Source organism: Pelobates fuscus, chromosome 3, assembly GCF_036172605.1.
Source record: "Pelobates fuscus isolate aPelFus1 chromosome 3, aPelFus1.pri, whole genome shotgun sequence".
Lineage (NCBI taxonomy): Eukaryota > Metazoa > Chordata > Amphibia > Anura > Pelobatidae > Pelobates > Pelobates fuscus.
Window position 1 is genome coordinate 27,558,113 of NC_086319.1, and position 22,170 is coordinate 27,580,282.

The 22,170-nt window shown below is 37.3% G+C and overlaps 1 protein-coding gene across 2 annotated transcripts in view; it reads right to left on the reverse strand.

Moving 5' to 3' along the window:
• Nucleotides 1-9,310: 9,310 nt before the first annotated feature.
• Nucleotides 9,311-22,170, reverse strand: part of CPED1 (cadherin like and PC-esterase domain containing 1) — a 187,979-nt gene continuing 175,119 nt past the window's right edge. For both annotated transcript variants that reach the window (XM_063446835.1, XM_063446834.1), the window contains 2 exons: nt 12,284-12,430; nt 9,311-10,017 (listed from right to left, as the gene is read on the reverse strand). In XM_063446835.1, the coding sequence (XP_063302905.1) occupies nt 9,829-10,017; nt 12,284-12,430 (336 nt within the window). In that variant the 3' untranslated portion in view covers nt 9,311-9,828. The remainder of the gene's footprint in view (nt 10,018-12,283; nt 12,431-22,170) is intronic.

Below are 22,170 nucleotides of genomic sequence, written 5' to 3' on the forward strand. Positions count from 1 at the left end.
TGTTGGTCATTAAAAAGTGAGATAATAAGAATTAAAGGAACACTATAGGGTCAGGAACACAAACATGTATTCCTGACCCTATAGTGTTAAAACCACCATCTAGCCCAGCCTGGCACCTCTTGCCTCCCAAATATAGTCAAATCTTACTTGTATTTAAGTCTGGAGCTGCTAGCCCTGGCTCTGACCTGCCCCTGTCTGCTGACATCATCACAAGTGGTGGCCTGAGCCAATCACAATGCTTCCCCATAGGATTGGCTTAGACTGTGAAGGAGACAGATCAGGGGCAGAGCCAGCACAATTCAAACACAGCCCTGGCCAATCAGCATCTCCTCATAGAGATGAATTGAATCAATGCATCTCTATGAGGAAAGTTCAATGTCTGCATGCAGAGGGTGGAGACACTGAATGTTGTGATGCATTTAGGCAGCCATGACCCAGGAAGGAGCTCTAACAGCCATCTGGGGAGTGGCCAATGAAGTTATCCCTCGGCTGTAATGTAAGCACTGCATTTTCTCTGAAAAGACAGTGTTTACAGCAAAAAGCCTAAAGGAAATTATTATATTCACCACAACACATGCAATAAACTGTAGTTGTCCTGGTGACTATAGTGTCCCTTTAAAAAATGTCTGACATAACTGCTAATAGTTCCAACAGACTGAGGTTAAAGGATCAGCTCCTCCTCCTCGTTTCCTTTCAATTTGTCCTGTGTCTGGGGTTCGTATGTGTAGCCCATATGTTTTGCTGTGCGCTAAGACTTTTTTAATGACAACAAGATGATGTTTATTAATTGGAACTAACATACAAGGGAGGTGTCGTCTGCTCTACGTGGATTGTGGCTTTATTTCACCAAATATGACAAACCATATTGAGGTGTCATGAACTTTAGACGTGTGGAACAAATAATCATATTGATGTGATGTTTCAGTCATTATATTAATCAAGTGTGGTTAACTGTCAGAAACAGATGTCAATTTATATCATATTTGTAACTTTATTATTATGAAAAAATGTTATAGAACTTTTGAACTTACGACCATGTTTTTGCAAGAGAATATGTCCTTTTAAAGTCAACTTGCAGTGTGGATAAAGAAACAATTATCAAGAATAAAACCACTGTGAATGTAAACATTAAATCAGTTTTAAGTGTCTTTGCTTTATTGTTTCCTATATATAAGACGTCGATAAATCATACCGAACAATTTTCCAGAAGCCGGTCTACATCTCCAAGTGCCCCTGTGTGGTTTCAAATCTTTCAAAATTCTATGAAAACAACTGTTTTATAGGTCTGCCAAAGGCATTCATAAAATATGATGAGCTTGTCCATGCAATAGTATTCTATATATTTTTATTTTTACATTTGGTGAATTCTCTAGTTGTCCTAAAAATTTATTCTGTTGTAATTTCAAAAGTCTTATAGTTAGAATGACGTTGAAAAGTAACTGCGGACATTATATTGCTCACAAAATGATTTTGTCTTTTAAATATAGCACAGAGTACTACTTCAGTACTGGTTTATTTTTTTAATTTGAGTTTTTGTAATTTTGTTAACTTTTACTTTCCTGGGCAGAAGATAAGAATACATGGATACTACATGACAGCATTGTGTATACATTACATTATGTGAGGTAGCCACAGCCATCTGCACATATACATAACGAGGTTGAATTGTGCACATGTTTAAGCATGCATATTCGAGGAGGCATGAAGATGAAAAAGAACTAAGCAGGACTTTAAAGAAAACTTATATGATGTACACTAAACAAAATTATAAACGCAACACTTGTTTTTGCCCCCATTTTTAATAAGCTGAACTCAAAGATCTAAGACTTTTTCTATGTACACAAAAGGCCTATTTCTCTCAGATATTTTTCACAAATCTGTCTAAATCTGTGTTAGTGAGCACTTCTCCTTTGCCGAGATAATCCATCCATCTCACAGGTGTGGCATATCAAGATGCTGATTAGACAGCATGATTATTGCATAGGTGTGCCTTAAGGTGAAGAGAACACCTCTCCAAAGTGCCAGATGCCATAGAATATGAACGTTTTGTTCAGTGTATATTGCTAAGTTAAATAAAATATTCAATGTGCCAGATTGTAATTAGAGAATACATGAATTGGAGAGTCATTTTCTCTCTTTTCTTACTTATCACTGGAAGACCATGATAGAAGATTGTGATGGAAGAAAATGTCTCACCTGTTTTCTTTAAACAAGCAAGTGGCCTCATGGTACACATTTTAAAATAAGGAACACAATGTATAGATTTAATGTTTATTATTATATTTTCTTCATATTATAACAAAAACATGATCCTTAAATAACCTTTAAATTACATAAATACGGTTATGTTACAAGAGCTTTTTAGAGCAATTCCTTTATTAAACACTCTGACTTATATCGTCCCAATGTTTCATTTTTGTCACCAGGATTCTTGTCCACAGTTCTTCTCAGAGTTATATAGTATTTAAGAGCAATTATGATGAGGAGGGAGAAGAGGAAGCAATGCTATCGCAATGAGTCTGGATGGTAAGAGCTTGCGCTGCTGCAAGCTAGAGACCTAACATTTGCGTTGCCATATCCAGATCTGCTCAGTTATAAGTGGAAAACCACAAGATGAAGTTCTGTATGGAGGCCATCAAAAAAATATTTAAACAGGACAAAAACTGCTCTGCATCCAAACTTGTAAATTGATAATAAATGGTTCTTCAGGAAATGTGACAAATGATGACATTTACAGAGACCAAAGTGGAACCCTCAGAGGAGGCTTGGAATAGGTCATGGTAGTACATGGAGTCAGAAGACAACTGGTTTGTTAACTCCAATTATCTCTCATTATCAGTCAGCCCATTCCTCTTGCACAGATTCAGCATAATTTGGTTTATTTCATGGCCCCAGGCTCACATTGACTCACTTATTTATGTATCCCTGAAATGATGTCTGCTACTTCAGTTTCTTAATTGTTACATCTTTTGTTAAAACATTGTTTTTTATTAGCTACAGTTCTTGAATTGGGTACCCCATTGTTAATGCTTAGTGCTTGAGATGCTTTACCCAAATGTTACACTTTCATCCTGTAATCTCGATTTTCCTAACCATGTTTTTCTGAGTTTTATCCTGCAAACTTGCTATCCTAGCCTCTATTAGACTCTACAACCATAATTCTATGACTTAATGATTGTTAATGTTAAATCTGCAATTTATTTGCCTAGGGCTAGATGACCTAGGCATCGCTCCCTAATGTCAGTTATTTGCAAAATTATGTCATATAGGGCGTTTTAAAATTTTGCACAAGAACATGGTATTACTTCCAAAATAGAGTCCTTGTACAGCTATATTGGCTATATAAGTCAATCATACACACCACCCTGCTTATATTAGTGTCATACCTCCTCTGCGCTCTGGACATTCCCAGACAGTCCTGGGCTCCCTACCCCGATACATCGATCCACATGCCGGACAGAAGCTCCTACCTTTTTCCTAGCTGAGACACGTGTCTTGTGGAGGCTCCCCCGAAACTCTTTGACCAGACAACCTTGGTTGTGTCTATTTAGGGCGCAGAAAGTGACACAACCTACTCAGAGGCCACAAGGTTCTTAGCAAAGCCCTTGTCATGGTATTTACTAGTCTGTGAGTGCATCACCATTTTTCTTGGTATTACTGGTAACAGACTTGTCTATGTTTAGTCATTTATTCTGTATTCTGTTATCCATGAGTCTTGGCTCTGTTATACTCGTTTAGCCATCTGTCTTCAACATAGAAACATAGAATGTGATGGCAGATAAGAAACATTCGGCCCATCTAGTCTGCCCGATTTTCTAAATACTTTTATTTGTCCCTGGCCTTATCTTATAGTTAGGATAGCCTTATGCCTATCCCACGCATGCTTAAACTAATTTACTGTGTTAACCTCTACCACTTCAGCTGAAAGGCTATTCCATGCATCCACTACCCTATCAGTAAAGTTATACTTCCTGATATTATTTTAAAACCTTTGCCCCTGAAATAAAAAATAAAACAGGCCTCCCACAGCCTCACCCAGTGGGAAACATTCTGCAAATTAACCATGCGTTGGTACTTAGTCCCTACCAAGCTAGCTCATACATACCCAGGGGCGAACAAATAATGTTTGAGATGCCAGAATCAGGAGGGGACCCTATACCATATATTCTGGACGTGCCTAAAGATCACTGCACTGTGGCGAGACATAGCGATACTCCTATGTAACAGCTTGGGGATCGGGGTACCAATGAGACCAGAATGCTTTATATTACACATCTTCCCGAACACTCTCCCTGAGGATCAGTTCTATCTACTGATTCATTGCTTAATGGCATCCAAAACTGCAATTGCCCACAGGTGGAAGGCCGCACAGGCGCCCACTTTGTCAGAGATTTTGGGTAGAATAGACTTAACATACACATATGAATGCATGGCAAGCCAACTAAACGATAAACAAGACAAACATGCAACGCAGTGGCACAGATGGGTGGAATACAGGTATGGAGGGACATAAAAAGACAAACAACAAATAATACTAATAACAGGGCCAAAGGCTATCTAGTGCAATACAGGAGACGTAGATGTTACAGGATATCAAACGCTGTCCCATTATTATTATTTTATAATTTATAGAGCGCCGTCAAATTCCACAGCGCTTTACAATGGGTGGACGAACAGACATGTAGTTGTAACCATACAAGTTGGACACACAGGAACAGAGGGGTTGAGGGCCCTGCTCAATAAGCTTACATGCTAGAGGGAGTGGGGTAAAATGACACAAAAGGTAAGGATAGTATTAGACTAGTGACAGTTGCAGAAGAGGAATCAGTTGGGAGCTATTAAGAGTTTAATTGATACGCTTTTATGAAGAAGTGGGTTTTTAATGATTTTTTGAAGGAGTGGAGACTGGGTGAGCATCTAACGGAGGAGGGAAGCGAGTTCCACAGGAACGGTGCAGCCCTCGAGAAGTCTTGAAGGTGAGCATCAGAGGTGGGAGTACGGACAGAAGATAGACGTAAGTCTTCAGCAGATCGTAAGGGCCTAGACTGGACATACTTGTGTATAAGGGAGGATAGATAGGTAGGAGCAGCATTATGTAGACATTTGAAAGCAAGAACCAGAATTTTAAATTGAGCTCTATAATTTATAGGAAGCCAATGTAGGGACTGACAGAAGGGTGAGGCATGGGAGGTTCGGGCGGACAGGAAGATGAGCCTCGCCGCCACATTCATTATGGACTGTAACGGAGCAAGTTGGGAACACGTAAGACCACTGAGAAGCGGATTACAGTAGTCAAGGCGAGAAAGTACAGTGGAATGGACCAACACCTTAGTCGCATCTGGCGTTAAGTAGGGGCGGATGCGCGCGAGATGGAAATGACAGGACTTGGCGATAGAGTGAACATGAGGCTTGAAGGAGAGGTCGGAGTCAAAGAGAACACCATTCAGTTAGGACATGATGTATCAGGGCTATCACCAAGAATGTAAACAGGAAAACAATTGTACAGATGTATCACCCGGTACGAAATATAAATGTTAAACAGCCAATTGCTACTAATAACTAACTCTTGTACAAATTGTTTAAAGACGCCTGTGTACGGAATGTTGTGATATGTACCAATGTCCTCCCCCTCCCTTCTTTTCTTCTGTATCCCCCTGTTCAATGTTGATTTATTCATTGAAAAATGAAAAATTATAAATAAAATACATTGAAAAAAAAACTTTGCCCCTCTAATTTAAGACTATGTCATCTTGTTGTGGTAGTTTTTCTTCTTTTAAATATAGTCTCCTCCTTTACTGTGTTGGTTCCCTTTATGTATTTAAATGTTTCTAACATATGCCCCCTGTCTCGTCTTTCCTTCAAGCTATACATGTTAAGATCCTTTAACCTTTCCTGGTAAGTTTGAACCAGTTTAGTAGCCCTTCTCTGAACTCACTCTCTAAGTATCAATATCCTTCTGGAGATACGGTCTCCAGAACTGCCTACAATACTCCAAGTGAGGTCTCACCAGTATTCTGTACAATGGCATGGGCACTTCCCTCTTTCTACTGCTAATACCTCTCCCTACACAACCAAACATTCTGCTAGCATTTCCTGCTGCTCTATTACATTGTCTGCCTACCTTTAAGTCATCAGAAATAATCACCCCTAAATCCCTTTCCTCAGATCTTGGGACTCTATCAAATATTCTGTACTCTGCCCTTGGGTTTTTACGTCCAAGATGCATTATCTTGCACTTATCCACATTAAATGTCAGTTTCCACCCTTTTTCTAGTTTACCTAAATCATTTGCCATTTGGCTTATCCCTCCTTGAATATCAACCCTGTTACATATCTTAGTATCATAAGCAAAAAGACATACCTTACCATCAAGACCTTCTGCAATATCACTAATACAATTATTAAAGAGAATGGGTCCAAGTACAGATCCCTGAGGTACCCCATGGTGACAAGCCCATGCTTCGAATATACTCCATTGACTACAACCCTCTGTTGCCTGTCACTCAGCCACTGCCTTACCCATTCAACAATATTGGAATCCAAACTTAAAGATTGCAATTTATTGATAAGCCTTGTATGTGCAACAGTGTCAAAAGCCTTATTGAAATCTAGATAAGCAATGTCTACTGCACCACCCTGATCTATTATTTTAGTTACCCAATCAAAAAAATCATTAATATTAGTTTGGCATGATCTCCCTGAAGTAAACCCATTTTGGCTCTGATCTTGAAAATGTGATTTTAGATGTTTAACAATCCTATCCTTTAAAATGATTTCCATTACTTTCCCCACTACTGAAGTATAGTTGCTTGACTTCTCCCTACTACCTTTCTTGTGAATGGGCACAACATTCGCTAACTTCCAATCTTCTGGGACTACTCCTGTTCACAATGATTGGTTAAATAAACCCATTAATGGTTTTGCTAGTACACCACTAAGCTCTTTTAATAACTTTGGGTGTATTCCATCAGGTCCCATTGACTTATTTGTCTTTACTTTTGACAGATGAAATAGAACCTCTTCCTCTGTAAACTTTCCTTTTCCTAACTGAGGCCCCTTTCCTTCATTTTAATCTATAAATACTGAACAAAAATATTCATTGAGGCAGTCAGCTAGACTTTTTTCCTCTTCTATATACGAGGATAACATTGGTTTTTAATCTAACTAATCCTTGGTTTACTTTCCTTTTCTCATTTATATATCTAAAAAAATGTTTTGTCCTCCTTTTTTTACTGACTGTGCTATTTTCTCTTCTGTGTGTGATTTGGTAGCTCTTATAACTTGCTTAGCCTCTTTCTGCCTAATCTTACATATCATTTAGTCTTCCTCATTCTGTTTTTTTTTTTATAATTACTAAATGCTAACTTTGAGGTTTTTTTTTTACTATTTTGGACAAATCTGCAGAGTACCAGAGTGGTTTCTTGAATATTTAGCTTTTACTGACAAGCCTAATGCAATTTTCTGTTGCCTTCAGCAGTGCAACTTTTAAATAATCCTGTTTCTCTTGGACTCCATTTAAATTGCATCAGTCTGATAATGACTCCTTTACACATATTCTAATTTTGGAAAAGTCTGTTTTTCTAAAGTCTAAAACTTTTGTTTTTGTGTGGTGTGACTTTGTCGCTGTTCTTATATTAAACCACACTGACTGATGATCACTGGATCCTAAACTTTCACCTACAGTAATATCTGATACAAAATCTTAATTTGTTAACACTAAGTCTAGTATGGCCTCTTTACGAGTTGGCTCCTCAACGACTTGTTTTAGAGACAATCCCAGTAGGGAGTTTAGAATATGTGTGCTTCTGGCACAAGTAGCTATTTTGGTTTTCCAGTTCACATCAGGAAGATTAAAGTCACCCATGATGACAACTTCCCCCTTCATTGTCATTTTAGCTATTTCCTCAACTAGTAGATTATCTAACTCTTCTGTTTGTCCTGGGGGCCTATAAATCACACCTACACGAGTTACTGTGTGATTACCAAATTCTAACGTAACCCAAATGGACTCTGTGTCCGCCTCACTAACTTTTATTAGGCTAGATTTTATGCTATCCTTCACATACAGGGCCACCCCTCCCCTTTCTTGCCTTTCCTGTCTTTTCTATATAAAGAGTACCCTGGTATTACTATGTCCCAGTCATTTTTCTCATTATACCATTATTACCACAAGTTCATGGATCTTATTCCCTAAACTGCGAGCATTTGTAGACATGACTCTAACCTTATTGTATTTTAACACACTTGCTACAGGCACCTTCTGTCCTTGTTTTGGAGGGCAATTGGATTGATGTTTTATTACCCTTCTGACCCCCCCCCCCCCCTCCTAGTTTAAATACATCCTAGCAAAACCTCTGAACTGCTCACTGAGAACATTTGTTACCTCTTGAGTAAGATGCAAACCATCTTTTTTGTACAGTTTATTTCCATTCAAAACAGAGCTACCATGAGAAATGAATCCAAATCCTTGCTCCCGACACCATTCAGCAAGCCGCAAGTTAAAGTCCCTAATACGCATCTGCCTGTGTTCTGAGTGTTATGCACAGGCAGAACTTCAGAGAATGACAGTGTGGAAGCAACCTGCCGTACATCATTGGCAAAAACACAAAAAACTTCCTTTACCTCTAAACCTCATTGCAAGCGAAGTAATTTGTCCCTAGATGGAAAAATACATCTAATTCCCCTTCCTGCTTTGCTCGCTTAACAATATTACAAATATGTCTCCTGTCTCTGTGAGCAGTACATCTGGGAAGACATTTCACAAGACCACTATTGTCCAGCTCCACACCTCTTATGATATAATTCCCCAACAACAACTGCCTTCTATTATGCCGCACCATAGTCTCCAAGTCTGTCTCCATAATACCGCTACACTCAGTGCCTGAGAATGTCTCCACAACACCACTACACTCAGTGCCTGAGCCTGTTTCCACAACGTCACTACCCTCAGTGCCTGAGCCTGTCTACAGAACCCCACTACCCTCAGTGCCTGAATCTGTCTCCATAAAACCTTTACACTCTTAAAGTGCTGAAAATGAATTATGTAGAGCAACCCTGACTTTGGCCTGTATAGAACTATTCTCTATACCTTATATTATTACATTAAGTCTGGCCACTCTAAGGCCTAGTAATACGTCTTTATTGTGTATATGGTTAAACTTGAATCCCTTGCGAGTTAGGGTATCTTTCCTTGACATTAAGCATCTTACATCATCCTACAATGTTCCACCGAAGTTGCAAGGATGCACGACTTCGCTATGGATGAACTATACTGCTGAGAAACCAACGTTGGTGAACTTACACATATACAAGTTACCATGCTACAAAAATAATACAATATATGACAATGCATATCGGGTCATCTGTACACATTTACAAAACATAGCTCTTTTTCTAATTTGCCCATCTATACAATGTTCAAAAAGAAGTCAACAGCCTCAGATCAGTGAAAAATATAAAATTCTGCAAATGCCCAAAAAGGAGGCTTGCCTTCTTTCTGTGTGTTAAAGGCTCCATATACACAAATAAAGCAACTATGTAAAATTGTACTTTTCTCTGTACAATTGGAATATGTGCTGTATGCCCTAAAACTTGGCAGAGTTTGAAGGACTCCCCTATTTCTCCATCTTATATAAAAGCGCATGTCTGTGTTAGTACATCTTGAATCCATAAAGCTTAATGTAACCTGCACATGTCTTCATGGAGAATTTTCAGCAAATCTGATCATAAATCCAATGTGCTCCTTGTACCAAATGGGAGAACCAGGATCTGTAAGTGCTATCTGGAAAATTCTCACTATTTTGCAAGTCTTCTTTTTTTTTTTTCTTCTTACGTACACATCCTACTGAGAAGGATTTCGGAATAAACCTGATTCACTGGACCCATTACATGATAGGATGATTTCAAATTTGACATATGGTCTTGTATTTGAGAGAAGCGTACGTTGCCATATGTATAATTTTTTAACAGTTTCATTTTCTTCTTGTCAAGGTCCTGGAAGGTCTTGGATTTCACAACCTGTACAAACACGGATAAAGTTAATAAGCTGTGATCATTGTGTAGCATAAAAAGCTTAATTCTAAGGTTTGCAGAAACATAATAAAAAAAAAGTACAAATTATATTTGATTGCAATGTACAGTATACAGACTGCTGTATAATGCAATATATTCTCAATTTTCCAATGATGCCCCATGATGCCAAATGATTGAAGGGACAGAATATTACCTAGAATACTGCATCTATGTAGAGCTAAGGGATACTATAGTGTTAGGAATACAGGTATAGATCCCTAATGCTATCGTGTTCCTTTAATAAAAAGTTAACAAATTTAACGCAGGAACAAATTATTTGAATTTACAGAAAAAATAATAATCTATATTTATAATGCAGTTTAAGTTATATTATAGTGGACTGTATTGCCGGAGAGACCCTGTAATACAAATATAACATGCCACACAGTCCGACCTTCTAGACAAGTGGTGCAATGATTAATAAAAAATAAACAAAGGGTCCCAATGGGAATTGACCCTTCAAAGGTGTGACTACCATTAGACATGTGGCTTTATGGATATATGTGAAGTAGGGGGAAAACGTCTTTCTAAATGGAAAAATAATATGTCTAAAAAAAAAAAAGAGATAAAAAAGTGACGATATATGTGTCATCTTAATGCCTTGCGTTTTATTATTAGCGTTATGTTTATATTAAGTTAAATTATTATACAAAGCATACATATATATTTATTCTGCAATTAAAAAGTGGTCTTCAATGGAGGGTCAGCTGATATCTGTCCCTCACTTACACTACACCTATTTGTGTTAATTAAAACAAATAATCTTCCACTTCATTCATATTCAAAACAAAACCCACCACGGGAAGGTGCTTTATGCTTCCTCTGCTGTACTCAACATTCCTCGAAAAAGCATCAGAAGCATTAAATGGTGGGGGGAGGCTGGGAGGGGGCGGGAGAAGGTAGAAAAACTATCCCCACCACAAGTGAGACACTTCCATTTAAAGAACCTTAATTCTACTAAGCATACAACATAGATCTAACTTGCAATCTTTCTGTAGACATGTTTAAATTGTGGCGTCCCCTGTTTATATTGGTCTTGGAGGCTTTGGGACAGAACTATCAAATTCTGTTTGTTTCATTCTCAGAAATTGTCCTGTATACACTTTAAATAAAGTATACAGCGCTTCAGAATTTCTTGGAGCCGTCTAAATTATAATATTTTTTCAGTAACTTTTTCTGCCATACATTTCAGCATGGAATATTAGATAAATAAGATTAAGGGCCAATTGTGGAATAGGATCTCCAGCGGTTAGGGCTTAACCTGCAAGCTTTCCCAGTCTCCGCAGACACTGATGGAGATAAATAAAATAATATTTGCAAAAATATTAAAACTTTTTCTGTTCCAAAAATGGAATCAAATCCAATTATGTAGTAATAGGCAGATCACGTTGCCAAATCTGTGAATTATTTGTTAGCTCAGTATCTGTACTGAAAGAACTCTGTAACGGTCAGATAATATTCCCAGCAGACTGCTGTACATTGCTCCAGCTACAGATAAAGATTATGGCTGTGTAACGTTAGTCTTGTCAGTTAATAATACGTTAGTCACGTTTAAGGTAAATTGTAGAGTGTACGAGGCAATCTAGCCCATCTTTGGCATTGGCAGAAGGCATATTTTTACGAACACAGACCTGTTATTTTTACACAAAAATAAAATAATAATAATTTGCAACACTATGCAAAAGAAAATTTGACCATCTGGTTAAAGGGACATGCTAGACACTATAAACTTTTTTATATTGCTGAAATGGTTATGGTGCCCGGAGTCCAAAGACTTAATCACCCTGTTCTGTTCTTTCAAATGGTTTGCAATAGAATGGGGATTCAGCACATCTCTGCTGGTTGAGTTAATTCTTGTCAGTACTCAAGTCTAGCATTGTCATCATAAGAATTAGTATGTCTAATGCATAATGTAATTACTTTTGCTATAATCTCCAACGAAGGAGGGGGGGGGGAGGGGATAATAGATGTCAAGGTTTCAAACCGATCAAGAATAATCTAACATTGAACTGTGAGAAAGTGTCAGGAGACTCCAAGCACCATCACTACTTAAAAAAGCAGAAGTGGTCGTGGTGGTTAGAGTAACCCTTTAAATGCTACATGTGCACAAGGGGGAATTTAAAATGACAAAGAAAAAAAAAATCAAATCACAGATATCAAAAAATATAATATGAACTAACATAAAAGTATTGACTGCAACAATTTGAAATACCTCGTGAAAGTGACATCCACATTTGCCGTGCAAGAACTCTTTGTACCGTCCCATAGTAATACTAAACGTGTCCACTACTTCAAACCCATAGAGATGCGCTGTCTTCAAGATGAGCAGGTTCTCTTCAAGTAATTGTCTCACCTGGATCTGAAGGAAATATTACTGTTTAGTAAGATTGTCCTTCTAAGAGCAATTTCATACATTTTCTAGAACATGCAAATCAACAAAATATTTTACATATTAGCATTTAAAGACTCATAGTTTGATGGTATGGGCAAATCAAAGAAGTCTGCGGGCAGAGCATGGGTGGACTGGAGGTGGGTGTTACAGGGGTGGCGGCATAGGAGCAGACGATGAGGTGAGTCATGACAGAATCCCTTGAATGTTTGATGGCCCAAACCGAAGTAAATCGATAAATGGATGTAATTCTTAGGATAAAAAATAATAAATGGATACTCTTACCACCAAAACAACTTCAGCTTAATGAAGCAGTTTTGGTGTAACAATCATGCCCCTGCAATCTCCCTGCTTAATTTAAAATTGTTATGCATTTCTATATGTTCATGTGATTAAGTCATTTTAATTCAGACATAAATAAAGTATTCTCATATCTGTTTAGGCCACTATATGGTTTGTATTTGTTTTGTTGTATATTTATTTTAGAAGTTTTTAATCAGCCACAAATCTTTAGGTGAGCTGCTTGACTGCTTTAACGGCTGTATTAATTTTTATATATCTTGTTTCTTTTAAACTTTTATTATATATACAGTTTTTTTTGGTGTCCGTTTTATGTTAGGCCTAAATGTTGTTCAAATCCCTACAGAGCTCTACTTATATAAGTACTTTTTATCTATCAGAACTATTTTGATTTTCTTGAATTCAGACATAAACAAGTCATCAAAGCAAAACAGAAATTAGAGAAATAATGATTGCATTAGTAATAAGTACTGGTGTATTTCAGACAAAATTGCAAAGTATCCTCGTTTGTCAGGCCTTAGGCCTTGTGTTTCAGACATGCCTGCTAGTTTATTGATTGTTAAAACTGACAAAGTTCTGTAATTGAAAGGGCAATAACACCTCTTGATCCCCTCGTGCCTTTTAAGAGCTTATCTTTATATTATGTATATCGCACATCATAGCCCCTTTACCACAGAGATTAGAGCTTTTTGCGCACAATGTTTATTTAAGTAAATGCTCACTTAGAGGACTCATCATCAATGAATCAACAATTACAGAGCATTAAGAAGTTTAACAGACGGTTCTTATTTTTATTGTGACATATAAGTAATGTAACACAACCTATTAAGTTATTAACCTTCACTACCAAGCACTTTTTGATTGAACAAATATTAGCATAACATTGAAATTGAACCAAGACATGCATAGCTAGCATATAAACATAATTACACAGTAATTTCACTTGTCTTTGCAGATAAATGAAAAAATGTAAATGATTTAAATTTACACCATTTTCATGTTTCACTTAATTGTTCAGCCTTTATAAAAAAAAGTTTTAGGTCGTGGGTAGCTGACGAGATGCATGGTGCCTCAGTTACAGATAACTATCTCTAATTCCACATATTTCAGAGCGGTTGGCTGCTCACTGAACCACCAAAAGCCACTTCCAGACTCGGTTTCACAATGGGAAAGCACTCTAATAAAACCCAAGGGCTTAGTGAGGGATATACCCGCGATATCGTACAGCTACTTTCCCAGTCGAGTAGGCCAAAAATGTCAGCTCTACTGCTAACTTTGCCTCCAGACTTAATGGAAGCCTTGGATGAGGAGGACAGGGAGCTGGAGGAGACCTTGACTCAACCACGCAGAAGTAAGGCTTTACATCCATGGCAACCAGAAGGCTTTTTTGCCTCTGAGATGGCAGTTCTTATGGAGGATTTGAGCGCACTGTCTGGGCGCATAAGGGCCATGCAAGAAGACATTAATGGCTTAATATTTAAGCAAGATTCTACTGCAGGACAACAGCTTGAAGTATACTCAACATGTTCACAATTAAGCGTCAAGATTGGGCAACTGGACAATACAGTGAGGCAATGTAACCTGAAAATGAGAGGGGTTCCTGATACTACAAACCCTGTGGAGGTTGTTCTCTGCAACAATGACATAAACAAGTTAAAGGATTATCTCTAGATGGACTATATCGCCTACCTGGACAACCACACAACAAATCCCATGTACATATGGATGTCATCATGTGTTTCAGGTCCAAAATTACAAGAAAGAATTTTTGAGGTGCCAATCTCCTTAAAGCTTTGAGGAACACTTGCTGAGCTTTTTTGCTTTTTTTTCTGTAGGTATCCATATCGACCCATACCTATGCTTTGCATTATATGCATACCTCCCCTTTGAGTTCTGGGTCAAGGAGCTTATTACGTTAGCATACCCACCATGGTATCTAAGGCATACTTTAACATGCATTATACCTTTCTGGTTAATCAGGTCATCCATTCACCTCGATAGCATTCTTTTCCAGCCTTTTTTATTGTAATATGACACAGGTTTATTGTTTGTTCATTTTAAGTTACTCTATTTAGTTTTGTTGCCTTCTGGCCTTAGACTTTCATGGGCTTGAAAGGAGCTAGTTCCAGTTAACCTAGGTATTGTCATCACTGGCATAGGCACAACTTATTTCCTTACACATCTAAAAAATAAAAAGGGGGCTCACAACCTTAGTTAGTGGTTGTTTACCAATTTCGTCATCTAATACCAATGCTGTATAGTCTTGTTAATCTCTTTGTGTTATTTGTCTTACTAACATGACGCTTTATACTTTTGTCAGCATATGTCACTGATGTATTTTCTACCTAATTGTTAGGCTTATGCCCAATAAAAATTGATTGAGAAAAAAAATATTAGTTAATGAAAAGTTTTGCGTAATAAAAAAGGAAAAAGAGGGATGGAACAGCACTAAGTAACTAGGAGGGAGGCAGCACAGCTAAACGGGTAAATTCTCTCCTAAAAACCCAAAAGAAATTGTAGAAATACAAAACAATAGGGTGCGCCAATGGGTATAGGATAAAATAAGGGTAAATAAGACAGTAAAAATGGAGCAAGATATATAAAGTTCTATAGTAACAATAAAAACGTATACTCGATGATAAACCCAAAAGTCCAGGATAAAGTCTTATTGACAATAATACGTGTGAGCCTGGTAGGGTTTGCTTGTATCCTCAGGTTTGTGTACCATCCAGCTGTTTAGAATCCATGAAGAGATTGAAAAGAATAAAGGCTCCAATAGTGTAATACGTTCAGAATAAAATATAGCTTTGTAAAAGAAAATCCAAATTGCCTACTCACATGGAATAGAGCTAAAACCAGCTCTAGTAAGTGCGAATGAATGATATGACCATGAAATGTCCTTTAGTGTTTGAAAACAGGGTGCTGAGCTTACATTTCCAGCACACTTGCAGACATTATCAGATCAGTGACTAGAGGTGTCTCACAGATAAATTAGTTCCTTTATAGGCTGGTAATCAAAACTAGAGAATAAACAAGAGTTGGTAAGACATTAGAGAAGATTCCATTCTCCAAAATACATGAAAATAAAATTTAGACTCGATTTAGGTAGTGAAGTAGTTAATAGTCCATTAATAGGGAGGCAAAAACTTCCTGTGCACGAGTCAACATTTGAATTATTTGGCAGACTGATCATTTCTTGAAAGTTCAGCTTCTCGTTGCAAGTTTCATGACATTATACGCTTACCTGGGATACACTGAGTTTTGCCTTAAGTGAGTATAACTGATAATCCAAGATAACACTAAAAGTACATTTGCTTACTGCAATATCTCAACTAATTCACATAGTTTGTAGGGTGTTATCTTATACAGCCATACTACAATCGCCTCCGGGTAATGCAATATGGGGCTGTAACAACAGCCTTCGATTCTTGGGCCTATTTACTCATCTTTAGCAGATAGGGATTATTTTACTGGAAGCCATCCAATCACTCTCTGTTTAGTCTGTTTTACTGCTCTGTTAGCACTGACCTGGGTGATGTCATGTTCCTGACATGTTGGCCGGTTACTTGTACACATGACTTTTGTTCAAAATGGGTTCTGCATTACCTCCTCTTCTATCGCACACTGATATATGCACTTTAAATATACAGAAAATAGCTGCCATGTAAAATAATATACACAGCAGAGAGTTCTCTCTGATCTCCTGGAAAGCTGTGTTTGGGCAAAAAACAACAACTGCATAGCAACGTACAGAACACGACAGATTCCATGCAGCCATCTTGGAAATTGCATATATCTCATTTTGCGAGAGTTAAAGGAGTTGTTTATACCAAATCTCCACAGTCAGCTTAAATGAACTAAAACAGATGTGAATAAATATATCAGACTCTAAGAAGTGGGTGGTAAAATCCACTCCTGGAAAGTCCCTTTAAAACAATAGCATTGTTGTACATCTTATAAAATAAAAGGCTTTTCAGACCAAGTTGTAAAACATCCAATTTTTCATGTGAGTACATTGGATCCTTGAGTTGCGGAAACTGTATTCACAAATATTTTGGAGTTTGGATTTTAAAGGGACACTCCATGCCATTAAACCATTACAGTGTAGTGTAGTGGTTATGGTGCAAAGAGTCTACAGGTCTCAAATAGTCTGGGAGTTGTTTGACAAAAACTAGGGCTCTCTCCCCATTCCTCCACCTTATTGATAATGTGGAGCTTGCATTCTACAATAAAATATTGGTTTCCTTCAGCCTGGACAGCAATGGATGCCTGAAAGTGGTGGTGGGTTTGACAAAAAACTAGGGGATGGCACCCGTATACTCTTTGCACAATAACCACTATACTGAGCTGTAGTAGTTCTGGTGCAAAGAATGCTCCTTTAATATAAATTACAGTGCAATTTGTTATGTATGTTTTACAAATCGACACTATTTTCTTAGTTCTTATAATGGCTGTTATACAATTCTACATTAGGGTCACGAGTTTCTGATTTACTGATAATATTAACAGACGCATGAATAATACATTCTCATAGCAAAATAAAACAAAAAACAGTTGGCAGATAATGTATTAGAAAAAGGGGTATAGGTTAGCGCTAATAATATATTGGACAGGCAGCGACCTTATAGAGGGTAACCCTCTAACCCTCTATACAAGGAATACAAGTTAAAAAACAGAGAAAGGTTGCGCCAAAGTTAAAAAATAATAAGTAAAAACTATACAATGATAAAAATAATAATAATAGTAGATAAGTTCCAATGAGTGTCAGAAGGTCAAATGGTTTTAGTCTCTAATTCCGCTGTGGGGGTGACTTCTCTTGTTGTAATGGTTCACACCGTCTCGTGATATGGAAGACACAAGAAGAGAGGACCAATCGTGCGGAGTGTATTACAGTAAATGTAGTAGTATTAAATCATATGTATTTCACTCACATTTAGATGAGCTATAGCCAGCTCTGGGTTTGTAGGCATATAGCGGAATAATCCCCGCTTACAGGATGTGTTGGTGCTTGTCCTCCAGGGGTTTGGTCCAACTTTCAGAAGAAGAAGATAAAAACAGCAGATAGTGCTCTCTGATGGTATTTTTGAGGTGATGAATAAAATAAGATAAAATATACTCACAAAAGAAGTGCAGGTCACACTGCACTTTTAGGGTAGCGTTAGTGGTATAATCCCCACTTCAGGATATATAGTATAAAAATGCCAGGAAAAATAATTGAAATGATAAAAATTATAGTTGTGTGTAAAAAATGATAATGGTGCATATATCTAACCAAAAAATCATTTATTCTTATAAAACACAATATAAAATAACCATAACGCGTTTCACCGCTGGGGCTTTATCAAAATGGTATAACATATATCCTGGCACATGAATAGTATATATAGGTACACTAGTACTTTAAAAAATGGCGCCAAAATGACATCATAGTTTGGTGGCCAATCAGAATCATACACTGTACATTTAAAAAACGGATTTAAAATTGAGTTTAAAATTTAAACCAAAGGAGTGTATCTTTAATAAAACGTTTGTTTTAGTCATATCAGATCGTTATTTCTTAAAAACGAGGTTTTAAAACTTCAGTGGAATAAAGCTTTTAAATGGCACGTCACGTGACCCGCACAGCACCATGGGTAATGTAGTGCGCCGGTCACGTGATCGGCCTCTGCAGAGTAGGGAGGTCTTGTAGGCAATGCTGACGTCCAGTGAGTGGGCGGCATCCATTGCATGAGGGGCGGATCGTGAAACAACACGTGACCCGCGGCCAATAGGAGGATGGCACGCGGGTCACGTGATCGGCAGATCGGCGAAAGGGCGCATGGGAAATGTAGTTTTGCGCGCCCTTTCGTCAGTAAATCGTTATAGACTAATAGTTCTCAGACAAGACATATTTTTATATGTATAAAAGTTGGTTGAGGAGGTAAATAAATGAATGAATACATGAATTAGTTTAGTATAACATATACTGGCTAATTTTAAATAAATGAATGGATGAATTAAGTATGAATTGTACAGGCTGATTAGGCATATCAAATAAGAAATTAGATGTAATAGTGCAAATAGGGAAAATCATAAACATCACATATATAAACGTTTTAAACCAAAAAGCAATAGAGATATTTCTGGACACTTATATGTAATAAATAAATAAAATAAATAAAATGAGATAAAATAAAATAAAATAAAATAAAACAAAGAGACACATCTTAAAGAGTAACTGGTAGTGGAAGCCTTAAATTTTAGGCTTTCATTAGGGTGCATAAACACATTTAGGCATATATATTAATGGTATATATATTAATGATGAACATATTAGCGATAATGCAGTCAGGCTGGGGGTATCCCAGACTATAATGCCGTAGGTAACAACTATGAATCGGATAGCCCCAGACTGACTGCATAAAACCATACATAATAAAATGACATTTATTAAAAAAACAATCATATTATTATAAAAAATTAAATAAATCAAAATCAGCGTTTAAGCCTTGGGGGTTAGAGTTTGTAGATTGAACAATCACTCCATTTCTGATCTCCCTAGGATATTTTTTATGTTGCCCCCTCTCCAGGGCAATTTCCATTTTTTGATACCTATACATTTTAAAAATTTGGGATCCCGATTATGTTTAACAAAGTGCTTAGACACAGAGTGATTGGGGTATCCGTTTTTTATATTCCGGCAATGTTCTGCTAATCTGGTTTTTAGACATCTGGTGGTCATACCTACATATTGGAGGCCACATGGGCACTCCAATAGATAGATGACGTTGGTGGTATCATGTACAAGATGTACATAATGTATGTATCTACAAGAATGTATTACATACATAAAGTATTATCTACAAGAATCTATGAATACACTGAATCAATAGTCTGTTCTAGTTCAATAACAAGGTTACTTATCTACCAGTTATTCTGAGACGTTGAAAACAATTCCTTAGGTCTGCTTTTAGAATACACTTGGTTTTATTAGGTTAATATAAGGTTTGACATCGTACAACACTGGATGAACACCTTGAGTTGGGTAGACTGGAAGGATTTATTCCTAACACAATAGTGTTCCTGTCCTTATCTAGAGTCATCCCACAAAATTATTAAAATAAAGGTTATTACATAAGTTGTTCCAGGGTTGATGTTCCATTGGCGCAGGTGAACTTTCCTCCTCATGCAACATCATCGAGGAGGCATGGCTTCCTATGCTGATGGCTAGTCCAATGCTCCTCGTTGTGTTCAGTGTTTTCTTATGAGTTGCACTCAGTCAGCGCAGTGGCACCCTCAGTGACTATCAGTGTGGGGGCCACTACAGGTGGGTTTAAACCTTCAAGCGGAACATTGAATTTTCTGCAATGTCAATGATTTACCTTAAAGGTTTAAACATATGGGAACACAGCACCTACACCACTTAATTAAGATGAAGTGGTCTGGGCAACTTAAGTGGCCCTTTAATTGGAGTTGGAAGATATAAAAAAAAAGAAAAGTATTCATGTTATACAAACTACAGATTGTATAAAAACTGCACAAGACCCCTATGTTAGAAAATATATTAAACGATCGATTATGAAAATTGGCCAAGCTCCTTTGTCACTGTACCCTTCCTATCATTGGTGTCCAAAGAGGACTATAACCGTAAAAAAACAAACAGTTAGGTTCTATTTTATGTTTTCTTATAACTTGAAATAAGTAGACTGGCACTAAACCTCTTTTCTTTATTTCATATGTACATATATAATACTAACCATGATGTCAGTAGTATTTATTTCCTTGTGTTTATTAGATGGTGCTGGCATAATTTTACTGTAAACCCAGTGGAAATAGTCAGGTAATTGGCCATCATAAGGTTACATCAGCATAATGTATAAATTGGAGCTATATACATTGTTCACATCGCTGTAATTTCGCGTAGTGGGATCGTATAATCTGTCTGCAGGCCGTTGTTTGGATGTATATACATTGTCACATCGCTGTAATTTCGCGTAGTGGGATCGTATAATCTGTCTGCAGGCCGTTGTTTGGATGTATATACATTGTCACATCGCTGTAATTTCGCGTAGTGGGATCGTATAATCTGTCTGCAGGCCGTTGTTTGGATGTATATACATTGTTCACATCGCTGTAATTTCGCGTAGTGGGATCGTATAATCTGTCTGCAGGCCGTTGTTTGGATGTATATACAAGGCAATGTCAGGAATGTGATTGTTAGTCACCTTGAATATGTTCTCTGAATGCTTCTGTGTCAACATGGACACCTTCCAGAATCACACACATGGAGGGAATTAGGTTGTAATATTATAAAATATAATCCCTTTAACTGTTTGATACCTCTTTTCAGACAATGACTGTACTGTTAAATGTTAATCCTCTATGCTCAAAAACCCAAACTAAGTTATCCAAATGACGCAAAGTGTCGTTCCCTGCATAGTGTTAAGATATAACACACAGGGTTTCAAATATAAAACATGCAGTGAGGCAGACCTACAACATTGAAAAATGTATACTTTTTTATATGAAAATATCCCAAACCATATCAAAGTCACAATAATGTGCACCACATGGTCTGAGAAACCTCCTGCTTTGGATTACCTAAGATTACCAAAATGTTATACACTACGATTACAGGGAGAGGTTTACACAAACTCTTGGTGGTCTCAGCTCTGTCTGAATTAAATAGGGTCTCATTGGGAGATTACAACATCTCGTTTTTATTCCTGATAACAAGGCAAAAGCCAAAAACGATTATATAAGCAGACTCCACCAAATTAGTCCGAATCTCCAATAAAGATAAATGTAACATGATTTCTGAACTTTTACAAATAGTGTAATATTCTTAAAAAGATTAATATGTGACAGACGGCAGATTCATTCAGAGCAGGGCTTTGTTGTAGCAGCTTTCTGTTTGTTAAAAATTGCAATCTAGTGTATTAAGGTGTATTTGGGCTCTTAATGCAAATATTAGCTGTAGATGTAGAGGAAATGGAAACTCTGACGTTCATTTTAAACCTTTGGTTTTGTTTTATTGTTTAATGTATTTTGATTATTTGACAATGTTTTGCCATGACAATCCAGTTCAGGCCAGGCATGGCCAGGGCACACATTGTATTGGAGGAGATAAAACAGAAACATTGGATCATGTCTCCCCTTCTCTGTATGCTCTCTCTATACTGACTGCAAGGTACAAGGACAAAGCTTATAACAATGATTGACAGGGAGCTAAGATGGAGTTACCCAGTTCCAGAGGTAAACAGAGTGGTGTGAATTTCTACATTGAATTTTTATCTTTTAGACCTTACAAACATTTCGATCTATATGTAAATATGCAACTATGTTGTCAATATAGAGGATAAGTAAACAATGTTACAAAACATGGAAAGTGACTCTATTTTGGTTTTACCAGCTGTTATTTAGCATATGTC